The 27,756-nt window shown below is 41.5% G+C and overlaps 1 protein-coding gene across 2 annotated transcripts in view; it reads left to right on the top strand.

Annotated features, from left to right (window-relative positions):
* acot7 (acyl-CoA thioesterase 7) overlaps positions 1 to 25,544 on the top strand; it is a 52,727-nt gene extending 27,183 nt beyond the window's left edge. For both annotated transcript variants that reach the window (XM_083768879.1, XM_083768878.1), the window contains exons 7-9: positions 4,310 to 4,426; positions 10,593 to 10,777; positions 24,694 to 25,544. In XM_083768879.1, the coding sequence (XP_083625005.1) occupies positions 4,310 to 4,426; positions 10,593 to 10,777; positions 24,694 to 24,810 (419 nt within the window). In that variant the 3' untranslated portion in view covers positions 24,811 to 25,544. The remainder of the gene's footprint in view (positions 1 to 4,309; positions 4,427 to 10,592; positions 10,778 to 24,693) is intronic.
* Positions 25,545 to 27,756: the final 2,212 nt, after the last annotated feature.

The following is a 27,756-nucleotide window of genomic DNA, read 5'->3' as shown; positions in this document are numbered from 1 at the left end:
CGTTGTTTCAGCTTTCTAAGCACCATTCTCATTCCAAGTTACTAGTGGCCGTGCCCCATAAATCTGATCACACTCTTTAGGCCTGTCCTGTCTTTCCTCACTGTCCTGTGTAAATAAAGCTTGAATAGCTTAAATAATGGGACATTATGTTCTTTAAAAATAAAATAAAAATGATTAAACCTTTATTGTTGTCTGTGCATATAAGAAGCCTTATTTACTTATCCTTATTTACCACCTTTGATGGCTTTTCTATCATGGTTATACCACCTGGACCGTCTCCACCAATCAACAACCAATATTCTTTTCAAACATCCACAGCTGAAGCTGGTCATTTACAGGTAATTATGCTCTGCTCCGGCTATCGTTGCCGTCCAAAACTGTTACTTTTCAAGAAATGGAAAAAAACCCTCTGTTCCAGTGGATCCAATGTACTTTTTATTTAGGCACAAGCTGTCGTTAATACCTTTCATTTGTTAAATATTTATGAAATGAACAGACACACTCTAACTTTGACTTAAATATTTTCGCTGCTTTTGTGCTACACTTCTTGTAGGGCATTCATTTATGAAAACAATATATAAGGTTGAAGATGGAGATACAAGGTTTCTGCTTGACAGCGACACTACGTAACGTCTCTCAGGGAGTCTCTCAGGGACTGTGGTAAACCATGGAACTTTCCACCAATCCACCAATCCAGCTCAATTATCCAAGGCTAGGTCTGGAGAGCTGAGTGATAACACTATAGGGAGACACTATATATGGGACAACAGGGACATGTTTGGTTCGTGGTCCTATTTGTGGAGGTCCCTTCGTTTTTTCTGTATTTCCTAATAATATATATAATATAATATATTATTATTAAAAAAAGAAAAATCTAATTAATTTCAGAAATATATAGGAGATTGCTCAGGAAGAGACGACACATTAGTATTTGTTACCCTTTTATCGAGTTTTCTGTGACACAATATACTTGTATCCATCTAAAATCCGAAGTAATGTTTGCATTCCTATCAAGAGTAGCAATGAAAGTGTCCTTTTAGTTTGACGTACGAAGTACGGGGAGTGGATAAAGAGTGGATATAAGTCATGCAGTCTCTTTTACATTCTGTTTTCATCATTTTAACAAGCAAGTCTGAAAGTGTCAAGGTGACCACATGCACAGACATGAAAATTGTCAGCCCTGAATAGAAGCAGGGCAGGCGGCTGCATTTTGTACCCATGGGAAATTCACTCCTATAGGTGAGATTCCATCCATTTTCACTTGCCGTTGTGGCGATGGGTAAAAACATGTACTGCCTCAGAAAGTACTAAATCTCTATACTGACTAAGATGAGCAGGGAAATTCTGTACTCCAGTACAGTGGAGTCACTCAAAAAAAAGGGTTCGGTCACACCAAACCAAATTTGACCTATGAGGGCAGATTCTGCCAATGCTTTTCAACTGGGATCACATCCTTTTTTTTGCAGAAATCAGCAAATGGCAACAAACTGCTCCGTTCCCATTGAAAAGCATTGGCAGAATCCACCCAGGTCCATACAGGTAGGTAAATGTGGGGAAAATGCTGTGACAAGAAAAGGGAATAGAATGGGAATCCCGATGTGAGAATAAATACACAAATGCATGCATGCTTACTTAGTTACGCACACACTTTCCCTGAGATGAGATGAGAACTCCTTTGTTTCACTCATAGATGTTTCTCAGCCACCCACCGTGTACAAATTGTCTCACATTTCTGTGAGAAACAACATGCTTTCAGTCACACAGCACATTGTAAAATCACACTATAAAATCTGCAATGTTCATTTAACTATGGGAGTTAGTATACATTTAAGTTTGTTTTTTAAATTTCCAATAGTTTTTATTTTATTTATTTTTTCATTTCCATTTTCGTTTTTATCGCAACACAGCCGGAGTGTTATGATTATGAACGTATACAGGACACAGTTGTGAACCGTAATCAATTGATGAGCTGAGTGAGTTAATGGTTCTATCGCTATATCACGGTCGTGAACCCTGGCTCGAAAATGGCCGATTATCACTTCCGGTTCATGCGGCCGCATAACTGCTCTTCTTCTGTGTTTTATTCCTGCATTATGTTTGCACTAGCCCCAGATCGCCGCCTATGGTAACGGGAGGGCATGTGTGTCGATATTTTGACATGAGGGTGGCGCTAGAGAGGATAGGGGTCACTCAAATATAGGGTTCATCTTCCAGGGAGGACGTTTAGTAGATGTTCTCCTCCTTACACCCATTTGAAAATTATCCAAAGGCTTGTGCTAGAGAAAAGGCCATGGAATCAAATCAGTAGGAGTCATCCAGCCTGTAATTTTGTAGATACCATATTCTTTCTTGGGACTAAAGTGGTAGAAAGACCAACTGAAAGAAGGATGAAATATGAAACATCTGACATGTCCCTTGATCACCAGATAATGTATACCAATTCTGGTGATGTTTGGACAAGATCTGTAGGATTCATATAAAAGAAAATGTTTAGCAAAAATCGGGCCTCCTGGTGGAGCTATAACAGGCCGATGTAAAGCATTTGGGGCAAAGGTTCTGCTCTGGCCTCCAGGGAGTGTGTGTGTGGTCAGTTGACGCCGATCGGTCCAACGGTGCCGTAGATTAACTGTACACAGATGGTCGGACTGACACACACACACACACACACACGCACGCACACGCATAACAAAATAAAACTCAAACTTAAATAAAGGGTACGACAACAGGCATGCGGTACAATCAAGTCCTTGTTTCTCTCTTTCTTCAAGAGCAGGACCAATTTTGGACGAGAGCCACATGTTACTCAAATTATGTATGGTTGTGAGTCATTCATAATTCAGCTCTAGGTCGATAGAGCATTATGAAACCCATTTAGTAAATATATCTGCCACTGTGTGCCTCAGCTCTATCACCCTTCCCTCTAAGTAAAGCCAAGAAAAACTATTTAAAATTCCACCGGCATACTGTAATGACTACATTTAACCTTAATGGCCACTTGGCCAGTTTTGAATTGCGGACAAAATGAGTGTGGTGTGGCTCTGTCTTAGATTATAGGTTATCTCCTATACACCCGTTAATCTTTACTACAAAGGCTTTACAGCTGTGGCATGCCACATTCATATGCCATTAGTTACTGGATAACTGACAGTTCACTTTGTGACCAAAATACTGAGATCTTACTTCTTAGGTCATGTATTGATTCTCAGCCACAATAAAATCACTCCAGCACATTTCACATTTTGGTCAGAGCTTGTGGAACACACACACACACACACACACACACAAACTCACATACACACACACACACACACACACACACACACACACACACACACACACACACACACACACACACATGGACAGTTGGATACACACGCACACATTATGAGTGCAAATTAGAGTCCTGCACAGGTCCAATTTTCGAAACCCAGACCCGTTACCCGCCCTGTTACCCGTTCATATCACAGGCACTGATAGCTATCATTGACTTTATTTCATCCAACACCGCATGTGGTGGTGGTGGTGGTGGTGGTGGTGGGCGGCGGCAGTGCGTTGCACACGGAACAGAAGACATGTAGTTGACTGAGGCTACTGCTGCTTATTATCACAACATAAAGTTATATTATGATTTCGACCTAAATGGCATATTGGCATATATCAACAAGGAGAGGATGATAAAAAAAAGATTAGCTATGAAATGCTACGATAAGGAAGCAAGGATTCAGACGTGATGTCACTGCTATGCAACAAGGAAGTAGCACAGGGAAGCACAGCAGCAGAAACAGAATGCCATTATGAAGGAATCGGCAGTGATGTGACATCACTGACGATTCCTTGGGTATGTGACGGATTTAACTTGTCTCCGCTGTTGAGAAAAAACCCAGCTCAGTGCACTGATTAAAAAAGGTCACCCACCCGTGTTTCGTTGCGTCCCGCCCGCACCCGTTAATTTATAAAGGTATTATTGTCTCACCCGTCAAACTCGAGTCAAAATAAAAACCAACGGAGAAGAAGGGGGGAAGTCCCGCCTCGTGTCTGGGCCAGCCAATGGCCAGCTGGGCCAAAACGGAGCCAACCAATGGCCAGCTGGACCCAAACGGATCTAGAAAGATGGCGACTTACAGTGCAGGAATAACAGGCTTCATTTTACGTCCATGTTAGACCCGGGGAACGCTTTGTCCATATTTTTTTACAGTCTATGGCTCGCACAAGTACATGATGAACCACTTGGCTGGGCTGTTTTCTGCCCCCTCAATATTGCAACTCTTCTATTAGATGACTCTGACCACCACCAATTTGTCTGGTACAGGTGTGACAATGAAGATGATGGATGAGGTGGCTGGAATTGTGGCGGCTCGGCATTGCAACACCAACATTGTCACTGCCTGTGTGGATGCCATCAACTTTCATCGCAAAATCAAGAAAGGTAAGGAAGGCTTGCTGTGGCTGCTCAGCCAGGTATTGTGTTTTTCAAGAAAGCACAGACCGTTGTAGATAATTCATATAACTCTGGCTCATGCCTTGTGTCCAAATGTAATCTTTTCTCTCTTTCGCTTATGGGCTGTCCCGAAGAGAATATAAAATTTCGGGGGGCATCCTTGGGGGACAACAGTGCTAAGAGTCAGTGTGGAGGAGGTGCCGGTGCCAAACCCTACCACTTGTGTTCTGTCTGACCAGGATATACAATGCATTGTTGAGTCCCTTGGTGTTGAACTTCATGTAGTCAATGAACTGCGTCAATGTGTTGTTCAATTCCAGGTGGAAGAGCGCAGTGTGGAGTGTGTGACCAGTTTTGTCTGCAGATAAACTGTAGTAGGTATAGTCTGTTGGCCAGTGAGGTGCCACTAGCGGCACTAGCCCCTCAAAGCACTTCATGGTCACTGGTGTAAGTGCAACATTGCGTTAGCTAGAGAGCATGGTTTTGATGATTACAATGGTGGTCTTTTTTTGTGTCTTCTTCTGACGCACGCACGCACGCACGCACGCACGCACGCACGCACGCACATGTGTGCGCACATACTGCATGCACAATGAATATGAAGAATAGCAGGGTAGACACCTAACATAAAACAGACCAAAGCCTGTGTTCTTACATAAATGGCTTGTATAGAGCATGTTTAGATGGTGTGTGTATGGGTTGTAGGTGGTCCCACAATGTCTTTAGCCTGAGCAGTTGACTTAACAAATGGTACAGATTAAAATTATTTGTGGTATAACGGGCAGCAGCCTGTTCCCAGAAGCCACTGCAGAAACACGTTTGTGTTCGATGGAGTATGTACAGTATGTTTGCTGCTGCAAGTGAAAAATCGGTCAATTGAAAAATTAATCACAATGCTCCATTTAAGACTAAGTAGGCTACTGTACATAATCTAGTTTTGAGTTCACTTGTTCACCGCAGGCACTCATTTGGTTTGCATGCGACACCGTTGTGCTATAGAGTATGAATTAGGCTTTAGTGGTAAGTTTTGAACACAGCCGTACACTCTGTACAGTTTATTATGATAGTGAATAAAGCTCCCACTGGTAGATGTAGATGTTTCTCATGTGGTGGTGGCATGTCCGCCCGCAGATTCGTCCAGAGCCCCCATAGCTCAAACCATGCTGTTTGTTTTTGGGGTGGTGCTTCCAGCCAGACCCAGACTGTTTCATTTCAGACAACTGGGAATTTCATGGTTTCCTCCGCCATGGGTGTGTGAATGAGGTTTTTTTTTTAAATTTATGTACCAAAAAGACCAAAATATTTGGTATGTTAAACTGCAGAGCCGATGAAGGAGTGGGTACAGGTGTGTAGATGGGAGGTAGGTGGAATGTGGTAGTGGCCGGAGAGAGTTGGGAGAGCGAGACACAGAGAGAGAGAGAGACAGAACATGACCGAGAGACAGGATACACACCGTGTCAGAGAGATGACAGAAAGACAGATTGTGACAATTGCCCTATAGCTTACAGCACTGGGAGTTATACATTCCCTCAAGTGTGAAGGCGCAATACTTAAAGAAAGAATATACTATATAAAAAAACAATGACAAAGATGAACCGACATAACTTTGTATTCAAGTTGCCTTGGAAACCAGCCCCCAGTGCTGCTCCTTGAGGTTGCCTATTGAGTGTCAAATACACCCCAGAGTAGGCTACTGGATGAGTCATCCAAACTTCAAGAAAGTGTGTATACCGAAAGTGTGGAGAAGAAGTTATCAGCCTCTCCTTTATATTTCAAGTATTGAGCATATAATTAATACTTTAAATGTTTTTTAAAAGGGAAACTTAAAGGTATAGGGGTAAGTGATTTTATTATTTTTATTTAACCTTTATTTAACCAGTAAAAACACACACTCTTTTGCAAGTGGGAACTGGCCAAGAGGCAGAAACAAAATTACACTTCAATGCTACATCGTACATGTCAAATTACACAACAGCCAAATAATACATCCATGACATACCTCAAGAAACCTATACAAAGTGTACAACAAATCTCCAACAATGGTACGCTAACAGTGACCGGGCGCAATCGGACACATCCGAACATGTACAAGTGTTGGACTGTACATTTAAGATAATCCTTTTGAAACTTCTCAAAGGAACTTATATATTTTTTGTTTAAAGGTTAAAACTCTATATTCTATTCTCATAGTGATAATTGGTGTAGTGTTTGTTCATTCACAGGGGGCTAACTGGAGTTCCCATTTATCAGCTTCATGTGTTCTAGTTCCAATTTTGTCTGATCATTTCTTTGCATCATCACTTCCAATTTCACTTGTATCCTGACTGAGTTCTATATTCTGATTGGATATTGGTATCCCGACCAAAGAAATATTTTTAATACAGAGCTGGAGAGACGTGGAGACTCCTGTTACTGAACAAACACTATAGCAATGAGTACTATCACAATATAGATCTATATTTATTTTGTTATCAAATGTTTTTTTATTTTAAGACAAAAATCACAATAAGACACTTAAGCAATATTACACGAGAGGGTGTTGTTTAACGTGGTTATTGCCACGACAGTGATGCGGTCAGGAACGAGACGAAGTCGAGTTCCGCAAGCATCACTGAAGTGGCAATAATCACGTTAAACAACACCCTCGAGTGTAATATTGCTATTCTACAACAGTTACCCTTAAAACAAAGAGAATCGCTGAAAAAATATATTTTTTTAATGACAGATGTAGTCACTACGACCACAAATGTCCAAAGAAACTAGCTAGCCTAGCCACCGAGTTTGCTAGCGCTCTGGGAGAACAGAGCAGCTGAATTCTTTGTTTTGATTAGGTGGTGGTGTGTGCTGGTTAAACCACCGGCTAGAAGGCTGTTTCAACCAATCAGATTGCTTCCTCTTAACGACCTGTTGTAGAATTTAACATCATGAATGACTTAAAGAAAACAAAACACATATAAAACAACACATAACAGCAAAAGCAAGGAAAACAAAAACAAACAATCACCCCTCCCCCCCGAGACCAAAGATGCCACAAAATGTCATTACTCCTACTACTGTGCAATGGAAACAAAAAATAAATAAATAATGATAATAATAATAATAATGATTAAACCATGCCCTTAACCAAATCTGCAATTCCAGACCAAATCTCAATGTTTTCCTCTTTTGCACCATGCAATCTTGCTGTAGATATTTCTAGATAAATGATATCTAGAAAGGTCAAAGCCCATTGGCAAAATGACAATGTATGAGGCGGTTTCCAGTGCGAAGCAACCATCTTCTTTGCGGCCGTTACGCCAGCAAAGAAGACACGAATACGGGTGTTATTTAATGGCAACTGGGATACATCATTTAATAAGAATAGAGATGGGGAGGGTGTGATGTTAACTTGTAGAATAGTCGAAAGGTTTGTAGCAACCAAATTCCAAAATGGTTCGGACACTCGGACACTCCCACACCATATGAAAGAATGTACCTATGGTGTTTGAAGTGCAGAAAGTGCAGTTGTGATTATTTAAAATCCGCATAGCACACAATCTACGGGGGGTTAAGTATGTCCTATGAACAAAATTTTGATGAATTTGTTGATGATCGGGATTCCTAGAAGACAGGATAACATTAGACCACACTGTATCCCAGCTCCAATCTGGATCTAGATTTGGTATGTCATTCCTCCATACAGTATCGACAAGCAAGGTCCCATAATATAGAGCTATTTAACGTTTATTTTAACCAAAGAAAATCACTTACCTACCTTTAATGGTTTTTTGAATGCCCTTTTGGAGAATCAGATACACTGAAGTTGCGGTTATTAATGTCCTGCTCTTTGAGCAGACATCACTCACATCAAAGCACCATACATGTAATTGGAAGCGAGTTTGGAAATTGCCCAATACTAACAGCCGGTCAGCAAGTGGATTCATGAATGTATGTATGTAGACAATATTTTAGGCCAATAAAAAAGACTATATACCAAATTTCCCACTTTAAACAAAAGAAGCCTGTCGGCTGCTGGACTAATACTAAATTTCCTGTCGGCCAGCTTGCCTCCTAAGTCCTGCACATGTCCGGTTGTTTATTGGACGCTGTATTTCTCTCTTATATGCTTATGAATAGAATTAGAACTGCATGCATTCTCCCACACCCATGCTCAACAAATAGCATTATTGTGTAAATAAAGATCAAACCATTATTGAATTTGTTGCTGCTGTAGCTTGGATGACTGTTATTCATATAGTATAAATGCACGTCAGTATCGCTTTCAGTTTGTGGATCAATTGGGACATGTTCAATCTAGGGTCATTGATACACATGCACGCACTGCGTTATGTTTACATTATTGGGATCTGAGCAGATCAAATGTTTCCTTGGCTCTAAGCCATCCTTTTGAAGTCCACAACAAAGCACAGCGTTTTGGACCCAACCTCCTAGAGAGTGTAGTTTCCATCCCAAAGCCAGATGAGACGGTCGGTCCGAGTATCCATTATCCAATATCCAATGGCAAACAGACAGTCAGTCAACACTTCTGTTCTTCTGGCGAGTTGACATGAAACTGTCTGAAGTGAACGCTGATCCTCGCTCAGAGAGGCTTGAGAAGCCTCTTCTCCTCATTCTCAGCTTCTTCAAAAGCAGAGACTGCCGTTAAAAACAATCTACGCTATCCAATAGCTTTATACAGAAGTGTATAGGCTAGATGTTACACTTGCAGTATGAATTATGGCCTGTATCAATAACATGAGTTGCGAATACACTACACAGCACACACTGAAACAGGACTTTCAAAAGTGTTTTATTTAGGTGCACTGATATAAATTTTTGTTGTTTTTTTTCAATTCTGACCCGATATTAAATTGGACATTTGATACCTTCCAGATGACCGAATTTTTTTTAGCAAAAAATTTAAATGCAGGAACCCCCGAAAAATATTAAATTACCTTTAAATTTAAAACCATTCATTGTTTTTTAATTGTAGGATAGACTTCAAATAACAAACACATCAGCTCAGCAAATAATGTACAAAGACTGCCTTAAATATAAATTCAAAGAAGTGATATATATTTATAGTTTCATTATATAGATATTCCACTGTTACGATCTTAGCTTACACATGTTTCATGATATCTACTTTTTATGTATGTGATGTATTGCCATACTTTTTGTTTTTGCTTATTGTAAATCACCCTGGATTAAGAGCGTCTGCTAAATGCCTAAATTGTAACCTGTAACCGATAAGGAAAAGTTAACAGGTTAACGGTTATCATTATTATTTATTTATTTTTGTTGTTTTTTACACAAAGGCATACCTTTTTACCAAACAAAATTCCGCCGTGGCTGTGACAGGTACTTCGTTCCCCGTCGTTTCCAGCCAGGCGGGGTTCATACGATCCCAGATTTGATCGGGAGCGGGTTACCTATGAGAGAAAGATAAACGCGAACATTAGCTCTGTTCTGCATAGAACAACATCACTCTGTGTGTGTGTGAGTGCGTGGGGATACGCTTACCACCAGAGCATGGCCCGATCTGTCCTGTCGGAGAGTCAGTGAGCAAGAGCAGCCTCGTCTGCATTTGAGCTGTTTGTCTGGCCGCGCAGGTGTGGCTGATGAGTAGCCTTGAACTTGAGACAGCACGTAGGCGGGGACGTAACGGGCGTCGATCACCCGGCCCAGCGGTGCGCGTGGTCTTCTCGGCTGCTCTCTGCTCCTTCCCCACTGGCTCTCTCGGGTCCCATGCTTACCTAGCGGCCGGTTGCCTAGCGACATCCCACAATACATTTAATATACTTGCATATTCTCTTATTTTATACAAATGTAGTAATTGTACTGGTTTTATTATAATCGCCGCTATATAAGTATCCTACAGGCCTAATCTAAGTAGCTAGTTAACTAAGATTGTGACAAAAAACAGAGGGAGAAGGGAGGAAAACAAATACTTTGATGTGTTCTTGTGTTCTTCTTGTATCACTGCATGTCTGCCTGTGTCTGAAGAGTGCAAACTGACTGTGAAAAGTGGAGTGGTTAAGTAATCAATTTGCAGGTGTGGGGTTTGGTGTGTTGCCAAAACTGATAGCAACACACCAACAGGAACATGAAATGAAATTAACAACATCATTATAATATAACATTTAGTTAATTTCTTCCTGTGTTACCATTCCAGGCAGTGTGGTGACCGTAACAGGAAGGATGATGTTCACCAGCAACAAGTCCATGGAGATTGAAGTGTTTGTAGATGCTGCTTCAGTCATGGAACCCGACCTTGGGAAATATCGCGCAGTCACTGCGGTCTTCACCTACATTTCCTTAGACAAGTACCACAAGCCTCTCCCAGTCTCTCCTCTGAAGGTAGGTGGCAACTAGGCCCTTACTTTGTCTAAGCCCTGCATTGTGGCATAGTTTTTGACGTTGGCCACAGGCTCCTCTTCCGCATTAAATATGCATTATTTAATGTGTGTGGATAAAATGTGCATATTTGCAGGCCGCTGGGAACGGCAAACCCTGCAAGCACCAAGCTCCTCTATATTATAGATTCTATATAGAGGAGCAATTACTGTCTACAAAATGGGATTACATTGAATGGGTATTGTTACAAAAATACCTGTGTGAAAAAGGATCACATCTGGTATGCTTTTAGTGTATGATATGGCTATGTTATTTTTTATTTTTTATTTAACCTCTAACCTGTCTTATGAAGCCAAACCAGAAGAACTTTATAAAGCATTTAAAACATCATATTCTGAATGGCATGACAGGAACAGTGAGGCAACGAGAACTCCGGTTGAAAAAACAAAAACAAACAATTCAATTCAATTCAATTCAATCTTTATTGCAGACTCAGGGGAAAACATATCACATTACAGAACAACAACACAATAGATAAAAGATTAATAATATAGAAAGAAATATACAATAAAAAGAGTTCCACCATGTTCAGTTTCGAACATACAGACAAGTTCGCCAATGGTTCCACAGTCTGGAGGAGAACCTGACAGAACTACGTATCGTGTTAGTGATGACATTAATGATGTCAATTACTGACTCAGATACCCTACACATAAATGTATACATAAGATTGCGTAGCACAGCAGAGCAGGTGGGGACCCCAACACTGACGAACATTTGGCTTGCACTGGAGCTCTCAGAAGCAGCCTCATACAGTCATTGTATGCCACTGTCAATCGATTGATACAGATTTTGTAAAGTCTAGTTAAGCTGTAAATGATAAATGGTGCACAATAATAAATAATAAAATAGCCAATCTACATCGACACGTTGTGAGCATGTAGATTGACTATTTTAACTATTCAAAAATGTTTTTCAATAGTAGTAAAAAATACGTAGTAAAATGATTTATCATGGACGAAAATAGAGCCCTTAGTCTCTTATAATGTCCATGGCATTATAAGAAAACACAAGCATGAAATGTGAAATTTGTGTAGAAATGTGTTGGGGTGCAGAGTCTACTGTGCTTGTCATGTCGCCAAGTGCTATGTTGGTCTGTTTCACTGTCAACACTGTAGACATGAGTGTGCAGTCACATGACCACAAACCACCCACACACACACGCACGCACGTACGCACGCACACACACACATGTACGTGCACACGCACCAGTTTGTCACGTGTACACTCCCGCTCTCGCAGACACTGATACACACACACATGCACCTCAAGGATGCTACATAACACCTTACATCCATGACAGGTTATTCATTAGGAAGCAGACACCCATACGCAAACTAGCCAACTCTGTCTGCAGAAAAATGTGCATCTCTGCTAACTGACCATTGGAAAACATATCATGCCATCAGTCCCTCCCAAATACCATTTCAGACAAACCCTTCACTTCCCATTGCACAGTATGTGCACGCATGCATGCATGGCCTTTGTTTTTGTGGGAGTGAATTGGATTGATGATGATTCCAAACATTGTGAATTCTAGGTGAAAAAGAGGGAAAATAGGAATGCTCCTTTTTTAATAATTCATTCTCAACTCTATAAATAGAAATCTAAATGGCAAACTGGATGTCAGGGCTCTGCGGTAGCATGTCAGATAAAAGAGAGAGAGAGAGAGAGAGAGAGAGTTATTCATTTGAAAGGGATATATATATATAGCGAGAAAATATTTGATACAATAATACTATTTTATTGTACCACATTCTTTCTACTGTATAGAATATAGTATATTTGCAGACTGTAACTATTCAGTAATATGACTTTGGAGTTGAATGCTTGGTTCATGTATGTGTGGGAGGGAGAGAGGAGAACTCTTCATCAAGGCTATTTCTGGCTTTGACTATTTACGGAAGTCCTGATTAAAGCTACATTCAGCGATACACTGTACTGTATATGTGTTTTCATATACAGGGTGCGTTCGGAAATGCGCACCGTGAGCGCACTTACAGTACCTGTCTATCAGTTTGTATTGGCAGTGCACTCAGTGTGTATAGAGTTATAATATATCTAGAGGGAGGACTGCCCCGCCCCCAGCTATTCATTTCAATGAAAGTGGCTCAGGCCTATATCCGAATGCAAACACTGTGTGTCAAGGTTTGGCTCCTCCCCTTTCTTATTGTGCAGTGTTAGCATGCTTCTGACCAATCAGCTCAGCTCACCATGTCAAACATGGACGAAACTCAGCCGCCAAATACGGTTGCTGCTGATAGTTTGACACAAGTTCTTTAGACAAAAAAACAGCGGTTCTGGACACCGGGCGGCACTCCCTCGGGATGTTGGCAGTGGCACTACAAACAGGACCTAGTTCATACGTATGTAGCCTACAGAGATTTCGAGCATTTATTGTAAGATGTATTCGTACTACTAATAATATATTAACTAACAATTCTAGAGATTGCATCCTCAAAATGTGTCCTCAAAATGTGTGAGGAGGAAATGTGTGGACGGAATGCGTCCTAAAATATTGCGTACTGTGATTGGCTGGAAGGTGTGTCATTCTGCGCTGCGATTGGCTGAGCATCGCATAACGGGTGTGCCACATGAGCCAATAGAAGTGACAGAGAGAGAGAGGGGGAGAGAGAGATGTGTGGGGATACATCTCTTACCATGTATGCATCTACTTATTTTGAACAGAGAGAGAGAGAGAAGGGGGAGAGAGGGGGGGGGGGGGGGGAGGTAGGGAGAAACTCTACACATACTTTGGGTATGTCATATCCCTGAACGGGTATATGGACTAGTAAGTAATACTTTAGTTTATTCCCATTGTACAGCAGTACAATTAAATTCAAATTGTGAATTTACAGTATGAAGGACACACCTTTCCCACGGTACTGAACTAGGAAGTTTAAACAGCAAGAGCAGAATTGTCCCAGCCAAAAATAAAACAACACCCACACACATATTGTCAAGTGTAGTATTGGCTTGCACCATGCATTATAAAATGATGAATACAAAAACTGTATGAACAAATGTCAACCAATCCCCTGTGTAGTTTGTTTCTGGCCGATTGTGCTCTCGTTTAGTCTTTAGTGCTATAAATAGCCTTATCAAAAGGACAGTGGCTGTTCTTTTTTATTTCAGGTGCTTTATTCCCTGGACCCTTTCTCTTACTCTCTTTCTATCTCTCTTCCTCTCTCTCTCTCCCTCTATCTCTCTGTGTCTGTCTGTCTCTCTCAACCACGCTCGCTCTTTCATGAAACATCTGTGGTTGCTATTTTTAGACATTGCCACTTTAGCTGTGCTCTGGGTTACTGTGTGTGCGTGCGTGCACGTGTCTGAATGCATGCATGTACTGAAGGAGAAATGGATGGAGAAGAAGAAAACAGTGCATGGTATGTCCCTCCTCATCATCATCCTTGGACAATATCAGATCGGGACACCATGAAAGACAATGATAACTAGAAAAAGTGCCCTTCTGGGCACAGGTCTCCACCAGGTTATCCACAGATCCGTGCAGTTAGAGGTAAAAACACTTTTCGGCCAGTTATAGCGCCACCTTGAGGCTGAGTTGAAATTGTTCATGTGGCATTTTGTCCTCGGCCTAGTGGGAATGTGGGTGCACAATTTCACGGAAATCACGCGATGTGTTCATGATTTGCAGCATTTTGTTTGAAACTGAGCACTCCTGTGAACTTTGGAAGCCAATCTTAACCAATCAGGATGGAGTCTGAGAAATCTTAAAGACCAGTTTCGTTGAATGGCTCTAGAGAGACTGTGTACCAATTTGCGTGATGTTTGGACAAAATCTGTAGGTGTACTGTGCAAAAACTTGTTTTGCACAAATCGGCCTCCTGGTGGCGCTATAACAGGCCGTTGTGGAAAGTTTGGGGCAGAGGTTCATCGTTGGCATCCAGGGAGTGTGTGTACCAATTTGCGTGATGTTTGGACAAAATGTGTAGGTGTACTGTGCAAAAACTTGTTTTGCACAAAGCGGCCTCCTGGTGGCGCTATAACAGGCCGTTCTGGAAAGTTTGGGGCAGAGATTCATCGTTGGCATCCAGGGAGTGTGTGTGCAAAATTTGCCATCGACCGGGTTAACGGTGGCCGAGATTAGCTACTAACGGACACACGGACGGACACACGGACACACACACGGACGGACGGAGTGCAAAACATACTCTCCCCACATGCCTTTGGCCTGGTGGAGACAATGAGGATAATGAAGTTAGTCACACGGTACTGTAGCGCAGGGGTTCTCAAAGTGGGGTCCGGAGACCCCCAGGGGTTCTTCAGGGAGTTCCAGTGGGTCCCCAGCTAAATGATAGTTAGGAACCAAATGGACCCGCATGGGTCTGTAACGGGTCCATTTGGTTCCATTTGTACACTCTCAGAGTTAAATTAACATTGATTTTACAATATAAATTGGGGGTCTCAGACATGGGGGTCCACAGGCTAATTAGTGTCAATTTGGGGGTGCTTGACATTAAAAAGTTTGGGAACCATCGCTACTGTAGAGGACTTGTTGTAATCAATAGTCTGATGGTTTGAATCCATGGATTGGCCATTAATATATATTTTTTAAACTCTTTATTTTAGGATTTTTTAATATGCAAGACAGACAAAAAAGACAAACAAGAAGACATACAATAGGACAGAAACATCAACAGTAAAAATAAAAATAAACTGAGTAAAAACAAAACAAAACAAAACAAAAAAACAAGAGGTCATGGGATGTACAACAGCAGCAATACATATTACAAGTTTTTGGATTCGTTACATTCAATGACAACCGGAAGGACACCACCCATATTCACTCCACATCCACCCCCCCAGCTAAGTACTCTGTCCATTTCTCCCATCTTCTTTCACCCAGCTCTTTTTGCAGTCTTAACGAATAGGTCATCTGTTCTAGTTGATGCAGTTGTTTCACAATGTTGATAAATAGGTCGGCAGTAGGACAGTTCTTTTGTAACCAATTTCTTGTAATAGCTTTTTTGCTTGCTACAAGTAGAATCTTAAGTAAGTAGGAGTCATCCCGATTGAACCCGTCTGGGAGTTGACCTAGGTACAAAGATGTGAATGTATCATCTATTCTAAAACCCATAATGTTTGAGATAAGTGATGTCACTTCCTTCCAAAATGGTTGAATTACAGGACAAGACCAGAAGACATGTGCATGATCAACCACTGTATCTCCACATTCTCTCCAACAGTCCATATGGTTGCCAGTCTGTTTGGACTTCTGTTTTGGAGTAATAAAGAAGCGAATCTGGTTTTTCCAACAAAAGTCTCTCCAAGTCAAGGAATTAGTGGTCGTTGATTGCGTTTCCCATATATTCATCCATACTTCATCACTTATATCAATGCCCAACTCTTTTTCCCATCGCTCTTTCACATATATTGTAGAGTCCTTTTTCAATGACATAAATCCATTATATAGTTTACTTACAAGACCCCTGTTGCTTCCTGAGCCATAAGCATTTGTAAATACAGTGATTAGGCTTGTTGTAATACCTGGAGTAGACCCTTTTACCTTTTTACTAAAATAATCCCTTACCTGCAAATATCTGAAAAAGTCCTGGTTAGCCAACCCATATTTCTGCTTTAGGTTTTCAAAACTGTCAATATTTCCATTTTTAATCATAGTACATATAGAAGTGATGCCATTGTGGTGCCATTGCTTATACATATTGTCTAATACTGCTGGTATGAAGTCAGGGTCATATGCTGGCCAACTTAAAAGTTTTGCCTCCCTCTGAAGCTGGAAGCGTTTAACAACTTCTAGCCATATTTTGAACGATAAATTTACCCACTGACTCCTTGTCTGAAACATTCCTTTCTCTCTGTCAGTGCAACCTAATAGCGACTGTATTGGTACATCCATCAGGCATAACTCTATGCTTTTCCATTTTGCAATGTAGGGTTGGTTACACCAATATACCAAGGGTCTTAGCTGAGCTGCTAGATAATAGTCCCTTAAAGATGGGAGAGACATGCCTCCTCTCTCTCGGGGCAGTTGTAGGGTAGAAAATTTCACCCTTGGCCTTTTTTTATCCCAAATAAAACGTGAGATATGTTTATTCCATTCCCGGAAGCACACTCCACCTGCCAAGATCATCATACATCTTTTCCGTTGCACCTTTGTAATTTACATCAAACAATTGTGACAAGTCCTTGGGAAAATTCACACCTAGATATTTAATATGAGATGAATACCAATTAAATTTGTATTTTGTTATGTATTCTTGTGTAGGGTTGTAATTTAATGTCAATACCTGGGTTTTGTTTACATTAAGGGCATACCCTGAGTAAGAACCATATATTTCCAATATTTCCATCAGTGTAGGTAGCCCCGAACCTGGGTCCATGATTGTGACAAGGACATCATCAGCATATAATCCGATTTTATATTCTTCTCCGCCTATGGATATCCCCTTTAATCTTATTTCCTCTCTAACTGCTTGGGCCAGGCCGCCAGGGGCTCGATGAAAAGATTGAAGAGGCACCCACGTTCCAGAGCTATGGGATCGGAAAGACTACCATTTATTTTGATCCTTGCTGTAGGGGAGGAATAGAGTGCTTGAATGCGTTGTATAAAACCCTCGCAAAAAACAAATCTGTGCATTACGTACATTAAGTAGAGGAAGCCCCAATCCACGGAGTCGAATGCAGCCCGGGCATCCAGACTGATTACAATAGCGCTGGACTTTTCATTATTAATCTGCTCAATAACATGTAAAGCCCTCCTTATATTATCTTGGGTTTGCCTGGATTTCAAGAACCCTGATTGGTCCTCATCTATGAGAAATGTCATTGCCTCCTCCATCCTCTTTGTTAAAATTGAGGTGTATAGCTTGTAGTCTGTGTTTAACACACTTATGGGTCTATAATTCCCACATTCCATTTTATCCTTTCCTACCTTGGGGATAACAGATATAAAGGCCTCATTCCTTGAGATCTGCTCAACTGTGCAGTTGTCACTGGTAGGAGATCGTGTCGACGAGAACATGCTGAAAGGCGAAGCAGCTTGTTGTCTTGGATAAATGAGATTGGAGATTCTGTGGGCACTGACTCAATGCACACATCTTTGTGCAATATGCAGCATGGGCAGTATTTTCATCAGTGCCTTACTTTGTGTATAGATCGTCTATTTGAACTATTCAAAAATGTTTTTCAAAATAGTAAAAAAGGCAAAGAAGTTTAGGGATAAGGCAGTAAAGGCACTGGCGAAAATAGGGCCCTATATTATATAAAATCACACCTGTGTGAAGTGAGGGGCGCTCTTATCATCGTTCAGCGGTTCCCAAACCTCCCCCCCCCCCACCCCCTGTTGGGGGCTGACCTAGCTGATGCACCCCCCACATGGAAATAAAAATTGCATAAGCTATATATATTTCCTATATAATATACACATAATGAACCTGAATATGGCATATATATGCAGCATAGGCTATATTCTGCATATATTGGCATAATACACTATGTTAATAAATTTACTGTATAATAAAACCATATAGGACCACCATTAGCCTTTTCATGTCGCGCACCCCCTAGAAGACGCTCGCGCACCACAAGGGGTGCACGCACCACAGTTTGGGAACCACTGGACATCATCATCATACACCATCTCATTCCGGCCATTTGCGTCCTCACCTTCGTCTTCAATGTTTGTGTCACGCAATGTTTGTGTTTACACAAACACTCAAAATTGTCCATTCATTGTCAATGTGTTACACACACAAACACACCAAAAGCTGGACATATCCCCTCCAAAATGTCAGATCCACTGTCCCGCCAAAACAAACGCCATAGTTGTGCGAGACTGTTAATATGATGACTTCATTATGACATGAGAGATCAACTAGGAGTCTAGGACGCCATGCTCTTGTTTGTAAGTATATGGTGCATGCATTAATTTCAGATGAATTGTACAGAGTGGAGGAACGATTATATAATTGATGTACAGTATGTGGAGGCATTCGGTTCAAGCAGATCTGCACTGTGCCTATACCATCCCATCACTCTCTTTTTTTCCTCTTTCTACTTCTCTCCATCCACCCCCCCTCTCTCTCTCTCTCACACACACACACACACACACACACACACACACACACACACACACACACACACACACATACACACTTGCTTCCCAACCCCCTTTCTCTCCTGCTCTCTCTCTCTCTCTCTCTCTCTCTCTCTCTCTCTCTCTCTCTCTCTCTCTCTCTCTCTCTCTCTCTCTCTCTCTCTCTCTCTCTATCTCTCTCTTCCTCCCATGTCTACTTTCCTCTCCCTCCTCATCTCATCCCTCAGTCCCTCTCTCTCCTGATTCCATCTCTCCTTCTTCCCTCTCCTCTCCTATAACAATCCCTCCATCCCACCCACTCTGCCTCGACAACATGTTCCCCTGCCTCCTTCTGCATGTATATATTCATACACCTCCTCCTCCTCCGGCTCTCTTTTCATCCTCCTACTTTTTTTCTTTCCATTATTCCTCCCTCGTTCCTTCGCTTCTCGTTTCTCTAACCATTGATTCCTGTGCCTCTCTACCTAGTACTCCTCCTTCCATCCCTCCCCTTCTATGCATTATTTTCGACTCTATCATTTCTTCCTTTCTTATATCTGCCTTCTCAACCCTCCTCTCCGTCACTTTCTTTCTCTTTGTCCCTCCGTTCCTCTCTCCCTCTCCAGCAGGCAGAGAGATTCAGCTGGCCTCCATTGACATGAAAACAAGCTGGGTTGTCATGGCGATTTATTTTTAGATATCTCCTCATTTACGACAATGAGCAACGGGTTAACTCGTGCCTTGGTGGCAGATATTTCTTCTTTCCAGCAAAAAAAACCCACATTGTTTTAAACAATTTCACCCCAGCATCCATGTTCTGGGGGGAACATACGCCAAAAATAGCCAATCTTATTTTCATGTATTTATCCGAGTTGTTGCTGTCAAGAGGTGTTGTGTACAATTCAGAGTAATGAGAGCTGTGTAGTTTTCCTTTCTGGGGTTGGGGTGGGTGGGGGTTTGTTTTTACTGTTTTTTTGTCTTTTCCTTTTTGAGTTGATCATGATTCTGTAATTCATTGTTGTAAATGATATCTGCATTATCAATAAATAAATCTTTAAAAAAAAAGCGCCAATCTACAAGCTCACAAAATGCATTGCGTTGAGACATGTTGTAAATTCCCCAAAGAGTGTCTGATTTCTACATCATCTGTCCAGTTTAGTCTATAGTGTCTGTCTGAATGTAGGCTGCAATTCATTCCATAATGTTGATCTGACCTCATAAAACGTACCCTTATAGATCTCCATATATGGAGCTGACCTGTTCTGACATTCCATTATGTTGATCTGCCCTCATGAAACCCTGTGCATTCAAGACGCTCGTATGCCAGTATATAATTCATTCCATATGTTGATCTGTCATCATCAAACCCTTAGATCTCCATATATGGAGCTTACCTATGTTCTGACATTCCATATGTTGATCTGACCTCATCAAACCCTGCAAGACAAGACTGGATCATCACCTAGATCTGCTGTACAATACATCCGACCTCACAGACACCAGATTAATAGTTTAACTCCTGCTTCTTATCTGTTCCGCATTAAGAAGCTCTGTTGTTTCAGCGTGACCTCGCTTCTCGCCCTCAGGGCATCTTACTGGTTTAGTGTTACTAATGGGGTTAAAGTTCCAAATAGCATGTTTTTCTACAAATCAAACTCTTTCAGAATGTATTATGTTCAAAAGAATCCTGTTTGGGCCTTTTCCATAAATGTAATTATTTGTCTCATGTTGCAGCCAGGTTCTCATTGTGCCATTCATTGTGGATATGTATACAGCTGCTCATAAATGTCCTAGACCTAGATTGATATTTGAATTTGATTTGAATTACAGCCATGATTGGCTGAGTTCCAAGTTGATCTCATGAAGAGTACATTAGTTTGTAATATATAATGATATCTCATACCAGTGCTTCTCAAACTTCATGTCAAGGACCCCCAAAATAACGTATTTAGCCACAGACCCCCATCTTTTTTTTTTTTTTAACATGTTTATTGATTTATTTTACAGTACAAAGAAGTATTTTCAAAACAATTGACATATATTCCCCCCCCCACATCCCCATGGCAGCACAAATACAAATAAAATATTATCACGAAATGTTTTGACAATAATAAATACAGAACACAAAAATAAATAAATAATGACAAAACGAAAAATAAAACGAAAATAAAACGCATTACATACAGTTAACCAAACAAATACACAATATCCGTCACAGTTCCCTACCCCCACCCCACAGCTGACTACTCCAATTAACCACTATACATCCAAAGCCTCTTCAATATCACCTCGCTTAATGAAGTCCAAGAACTTCTTACAGACCCCCATCTGAAAATATGCCAGGGAACCCTAGAAGAGAACATTAAGTGTTAAAAAACAAGAAACGATCACATACTGTAGTGATATTTGTCAGGTGAAAGAAGCGCTGTCTCCATTGTGTTCTTGTCTCTGTTGTGCCCATCCCCCCCCACCACCATATTAGTATGCTTATTATTTTAGTAACATGTATGTTTGTGTGTCACAACCTCGTGCCTCGTGGCCGTTGTTTGCGTTCGTTTCCGACGTTCTGTGGGTGGTTCAATGACTGTGTTTGGTTGTCGCTTTCCTGCTGTCCAGCTCATAACATTAGCAGCTGTTGTCGCTTCGAGGCTGTGGTGGCTGTGGTGGTATAGAGCTTGAAGAAATCAGCCCTTTCGCGGTGCGTGTGGCATAGCTTAGGAGGCAGGCAATCATACTACACTCTCATTGGCTTAGGCAGCGTGTGTGGCAGCCAATCAGGCTAGGCCGGCCCGTCAGTATGACTAGGTGGTGATGTCGTCTACATTTCATGAGCTTTCATTAGTCAGGTTTCACCTGACAAAGAATTCATTTTCACGACTTTTCAGAAATAGCAGATGTACAAGCTCACAGCAAAGTGATGCGCTGAGCTTGTATGCCTTCTAATTTTGAATAGCCAAAATATAGAATAGAAGAATTGTTAAAATGTATTGTGAATTTGTGACGCTATATTAACTAATTTAGCTGGGGTCCCCAGACCATAGACTCATATCTCAATTTACTGTAGTATTATGACTAATGGCATCATGCATGATACAAGCATAATCCTCATTGATATTCAGCTGAAGCCTAGAGGGGCAGCTTCCCTGCGTTGGCTGATCTGAGTGCGCGGGAGGGTTTGTAGGGTTCGATCAGACTTCCAAGATATGGGGGTGCCATACCTTTGGTTGCTTTGAATACCAGCATCAGAGTTTTGTATTCTGTGCGGGCACTGTGCAGCGACCGAGAGCCAATGGAGGGAGCGGAGAAGGGGGGAGACATGTGAGAATTTTGTCTGGTTGAAGACCAAGCGAGCTGCAGCATTTTGGATTAATTGGAGAGGCTTACATCCTCTATTTAAGGGACAGTGATGGAAATGCTTTGATAAGGTCTCACCAGAAGTTACAGTATCAGATATAAAACACCTTTAAGTATTGTCTGAAATGTCAGACATTCCTATCTTTCTCTCTTACAAGTACAACATGTAACAATTCAACACGTTATGAGCTTTAGATGCTCAGCATACAGTATGACACCCAAGTATGATGCCCGCATGTAACAAAGTATAATCAGGCACTCTCCAGTGATGCCCCACACAAGCAGTCCCACTGATGGCTAGCCTATTCTTTTTGTTGAGCATGGTTACTTTCTGCTTAGCGCTACTGCTGAGACATGACATTTGGCACCACCTCGTTTGCCCCATGCCCACTCTAATAACAGGCTGTGCTTACACAAAAAAAAACAACCCTGTTGACATTTTGCCAGCATCTTCTGAGCAATTCCCCTGTATGTTTCCAGGCCAAGTTAGTTTGCAACATTTGTGTTTGTCACTCAACCTCCATTCAGTGGTGTGCACGGTAACGGGAATGCTCGCCTTTTTCCAGCTCACTCCACCACCATCCTTGAAGTATCCTTGAGCAAATATTGAACTAGAAAAGCAATAAAGCATGCACTATAATGTCACACGGGTGAAAATATAATCTCCGTCCCTGGCTCTCGGCCTGGCAGTGATACAAATTACTTTGAAGGAGAGAGCCCTTATTATAAGCCAGAATGTATGACTGTGCAACCATGAAGGCCCAATGCAAATCTCTAATGAAGTCATCCTATCTAAAATGAGGCCACTTTGTGTCTGTCTGTCTGACACTTGGCTGTACATCACATAGATTTGTGACCTTGATCTCCCCATTTGGCAGCCTAATGTGCAGGGTTTCTCATTCAGTATTACTGACAACCCCTGTGCTCTTTAATTTATGAGAAGAGACAGAAACTCAATGAAATGAGTTGAAACTTTCAAATGGAGGAAAGGAAGACTACTTAAAAACGACTTGGCACAGTGAAATTGTATACACAGTGTGAGGATTTTACAATGTTTTCGATACCAGTAATAAATCTTTGAATTGAAATTCATATCAGTGAATATTAACGATTTATTTGCGCGAGGTGTTGGCGCGGTTGGCAACACCCCTCTTTTCCGTAAAGTTCAGGTCCCATCTGTTAGCTGTGAAGTCTGAATGGTAGGTGGCCATGAAATGTGCCAACCACCTGGTGTCCAGTGTAATAATAATACATCCTGACAAGTCATTTGGGCTGCACAACACGTCACAAAGCGCAGCGTTGTGAGCTTGTAGATCGGCTATATTTGTGGAAAAAGGAGGCAACCAATTGATTGATACTATACTGATTGATACTGTTTCTAAACATTGTAATACCATATACAGGCACGGGCAGAGAGTGTTATAGAGGCAGGGGCTGAAATCCCAAAAGGGGGCACTTTCGGACAAAAATAGCGAAAACAGCAGATCTACAAGCTCACAACTCATCGTGCTGCGACGCGTTGAGAGCTTGTAGATCAGCTATTTTCGGAGCAACCCAGCACTCTTTATCTACTGGATGTGGTGTAACGACATGGATTTTGAAACAAATTTGTTCAACGCAAAGTTCTGCGTTCCAAGTTCAGGGACTTCGGAAAAGAACTATTCTCCTGAATTCTGCCTTCTGGCATGGCATGGAGTGGCATTTGTATTTACCTGTGGGACTATGTGGGGTCTCACTGGAGAGTGAAGCCTAATTTATACTTTGTTACATGCCGATGCCAGACTGTAGTGTACAGTACTGTATGTATCATATGCTGAACATCTACAATATACAGCATATCTACAGATCATAATGTAGATGTATATCTTGCCTATTAGTATTTTGTTTCATTATCTTTATTTTGTTTATCCTCAATAGTGAGGATAATAAACACCTTGAACTCTTGATGATGTGAATATGACCCAACATTATACACATAAGCATATCAAACAAAGTTAAACTACAATAATTTTCCCCTTGATAACAGATTTGTCTGATTGATAGTAAAATTATAATAAGATTTACAATATAAAAACTTATTTTTTAGAAATGGTACCCTAGTCACTTGTACCAGGGAGAGCATCAAAATCCATGTTACTCCGTGTCACACGCATGGCAAAAGCGCACGCGCAGGTGCAAGGTGTGTGTGTGTGTGTGTGTGTGTGCATGCATGAGAGAGAAACACACAAACAAGTGTATTCATCATGGAGTGTGAGTGTGTGTGTGTGTGTGTGTATTTGCGTGAATGCTTGTGCCTGTGCGATGTGTGTGTGTGTGTGTGTGTGTGTGTGTGTGTGTCGACACACGCGTACACGCCTTTTGTACATGAATAGTGCACAACACTGCACATGTTGTGTGAGTAAGTGACACGTATAATTAGTCCTTCTGGCCTGTTTCTGTTTTTCCTCAGGTTCAAGGAGAGGAAGAGGAGAACCGCTTCAAGGAGGGTGAGGCACGCTATCTGCAGAACAAGACTAGACGAATGGCAGCTAAAGACGTTGAGCTCGCTGCTCAGCGGCATTGTTGAGGACGGCAGTGAAACTACCCCACAAAGCAGGGGCCCTATCTCGCGCCATCCCTTATCCAGAAACTTATTTGCCATTTTTTGAGTGGTGCAACCGTTCCTATACGGAGCTTTGTGTGTCTCTGTGTCCGAGCACGAAAATAGCGTTTGGTTGGTTTCAGTGTCACTGGTGTGCAGCCTAATACACACACACATATTTACTGTATATATGATGATTTCGGGTGTGACAGTACAGTACAGTGACAGTACAGTAGGGGGAGCTTTGTGTGTTTGGTTAAGTTAAACTAGCCAATCTACATCGACACATGAGCTTGTAGATCAGCTATTTGAACCGTTTTAAAATGATAAAAAATGGCAAATAGGTTTAGGGATAAGGGGTAAATGTCTTGTCGAAGAACACTTCTTGGACCATACAAACGTAGCCTAATGCGTTTGTTTAATATCTGACCATAGTGCTGAAATGGGTACAATTAGTTATTATCCAGTATTAGGTATACTGCATAAGCATCACTGATCGGGAATGCAAGTATAGTGTATATATCTACCCATAGTAACAGTAAGCTTTCAGTCTGACGCAGGCATTACTTCTTCCAATCTCTCTCTTGCACCATAATATAATTTAAGGGTATCTCTAACTTTATGTACAGCAGCTTATTTGAATGTATGATCAAGGTTCAATCTAGTACTTGTGACATGTCATTACTGTTAACAAGTGATGTAATAAAGCTGCTGATGATAAGAAATATGAAATGGTCATGTCATTCTTTTTTATAATTTTTATCCCACGATTTTGTAACCGATTTTTCACCCCTGTGTCAATTATTTAATGTGATCCTGGGCTCTACACACCCTCCGCCAACCTAGTCCCCATATATGGGGGACATGGGGAGAGCAACGGACTTGAACTCATGCTTCCTTCATGCCTGAGTGTCCAAGTTGCTCCTTGACAGGGGGGAGTTTCCCTGGTTGGACGTAGCGCGTGGAAGGAACACGTTATTCCAACCAGTTCCTTTCCCCTCCATCAGGCGCCCCGGCTGGCCAGGGGGAGGCAGTTTAGAGACCAGGATTACTGCATGTTTTTTGTGAGGGTACCTACCCTAGGGGACACGGGGAGAACATGCAAACTCCACACAGAAAGGCCCTTTCGCCAACCCCGCCTCGGGTATGGGCACTGATGATGCGGAGGAGGAAACACGCCGCCAGCACCCACAGCGTCCCGAGCGGGAATCGAAGCCAGGACCTTCTAGCTGTGAGGCGACAGCACTACCAACTGTGCCACCGTGCCCCTTATGTCATTCATTTTGACAAGTCAGTACAGTGTGAACTAATATTTTTACCCACTTTCATTTATTTACCTATAGTGAAGATGTGCATGCTTTTGTTTATTTGTCTAGGCCCTATAGGGGCATGTTAATTTTATTTATGTTGCTTGTTTAGTGGTCAAAGGCCCTTTATGTATTGAGAATGTTTACCCTGAGCAGTCATACTTTTAGATTATGAGGTAAAGATAACCTCATTGAATAATATTTCCATGTTTCCTTTAGCCTCTCCAAGCCTCCAGAATGGTCAAAATGCCACTTGAAAATGTTCAAATCAGTCTCATGGTGGCGCTATAACAGGCCGATTTTCACCTATAACTGCACCAATTTGTGTGAAACGTTGCATGCACACTCCCAAGACAACTTTTTTGATAGTACAGTAGCCTACTCCTTCAAATTCTGTCCAAAAATCCCGCAAATTGGTATCTCTATATATTCCATCCTCATTGGCTTCCAAAGTTTGCAGGATTGGCCCGTTTTTAACAAAATGCCTCAAATCATGAACGCACCGTGCAATTTACATGAAATTTTGCACGCACATTCCTACTAGGCAGAGGAATACCCACCCTTTTCACATTGGACAGTTGCCATTAACCAGCAGATGGCTTTTTGGAACAAAAAATCATAAATTTGAACATCCAATTGCCATAAAAGGTATAAGAAGAAATAGCACCCTTTTTTCCACATCGGCCATTATAGCGCCACCAGGAGGCCACAATAACCCTGACCTCGCGGAGACCTGTGCTCCGAGAAGCACACTTTTTCTAGTGCCCAATGGGCCTATGTGAAAAAGATTGTTGTGTAGAGGCAGTGCCTTCTCCAGGCACAAATCAGCAGGGGGGCATACTTTTTTCCAAAGGGGGCACTTAACTTTTCAAACCCCCCCCTATGTATAACAAATAGTCGCCTATTAACAAAGTGATGCTTGAAAAAGGCTACAAGTAGGCTACAATTATGCAGCATCACCAACAACAAATAAAGAAATACATGCATGCATGCATATATTATACCTTGTATTTCTATTCAATAACTATTCAATTAATTTGAACATGTATATATTTACAATAATCATGGAGAACTTTAGAATAGATTTAACATTTGTAAAACATTAAAATATTGGTAGGGTAGGGTACTACTGGCCAATCTGCACTGGAGGGGTACAATCCAACCCTGTAGAGACGGCACTGTGTACAAGACATTTTGGTGCTGATCGGTTCAGTTGTTAGACAGGAACACTCTTCTAGACAACTCACTCCCTGGGTGCCACATCATAAGAGATGGAGCAGGGGAGAGGAAGAGAAAATGAATGGCAGGGAAGAAAAAAATCCAAACACAGACAGACAGTAGTTGTTTACATACTTGCTGGTTATCATTATGCACTATTGTCTCCATAGGTCTAATAATGCAGTATGTAGCCAAGTATCCAAAAACCCACAAGAATCAGAAATACTATTATTCAAATTTCTACACATAGAGTACACTAGAGTAAAAGAAAGGCAATGAATATGTGATTGGTTTTTTTAGAGCCTGCTTGTTTTCCGACAATGTCATTGCATTGAGCATGCCTTGGCAGAGGGTCTTTTCAGCACTGTCTTTCACAGAGAGAATCAGGCGGGCTGGAGGGCTCTGA

This window comes from Protomyctophum parallelum (assembly GCF_964188405.1).
Source record: "Protomyctophum parallelum genome assembly, chromosome: 7".
Classification (NCBI taxonomy): Eukaryota; Metazoa; Chordata; class Actinopteri; order Myctophiformes; family Myctophidae; genus Protomyctophum; species Protomyctophum parallelum.
The sequence above is the reverse complement of the archived record's forward strand: the minus strand, read 5'-3'. Positions and strand labels throughout refer to the sequence as shown.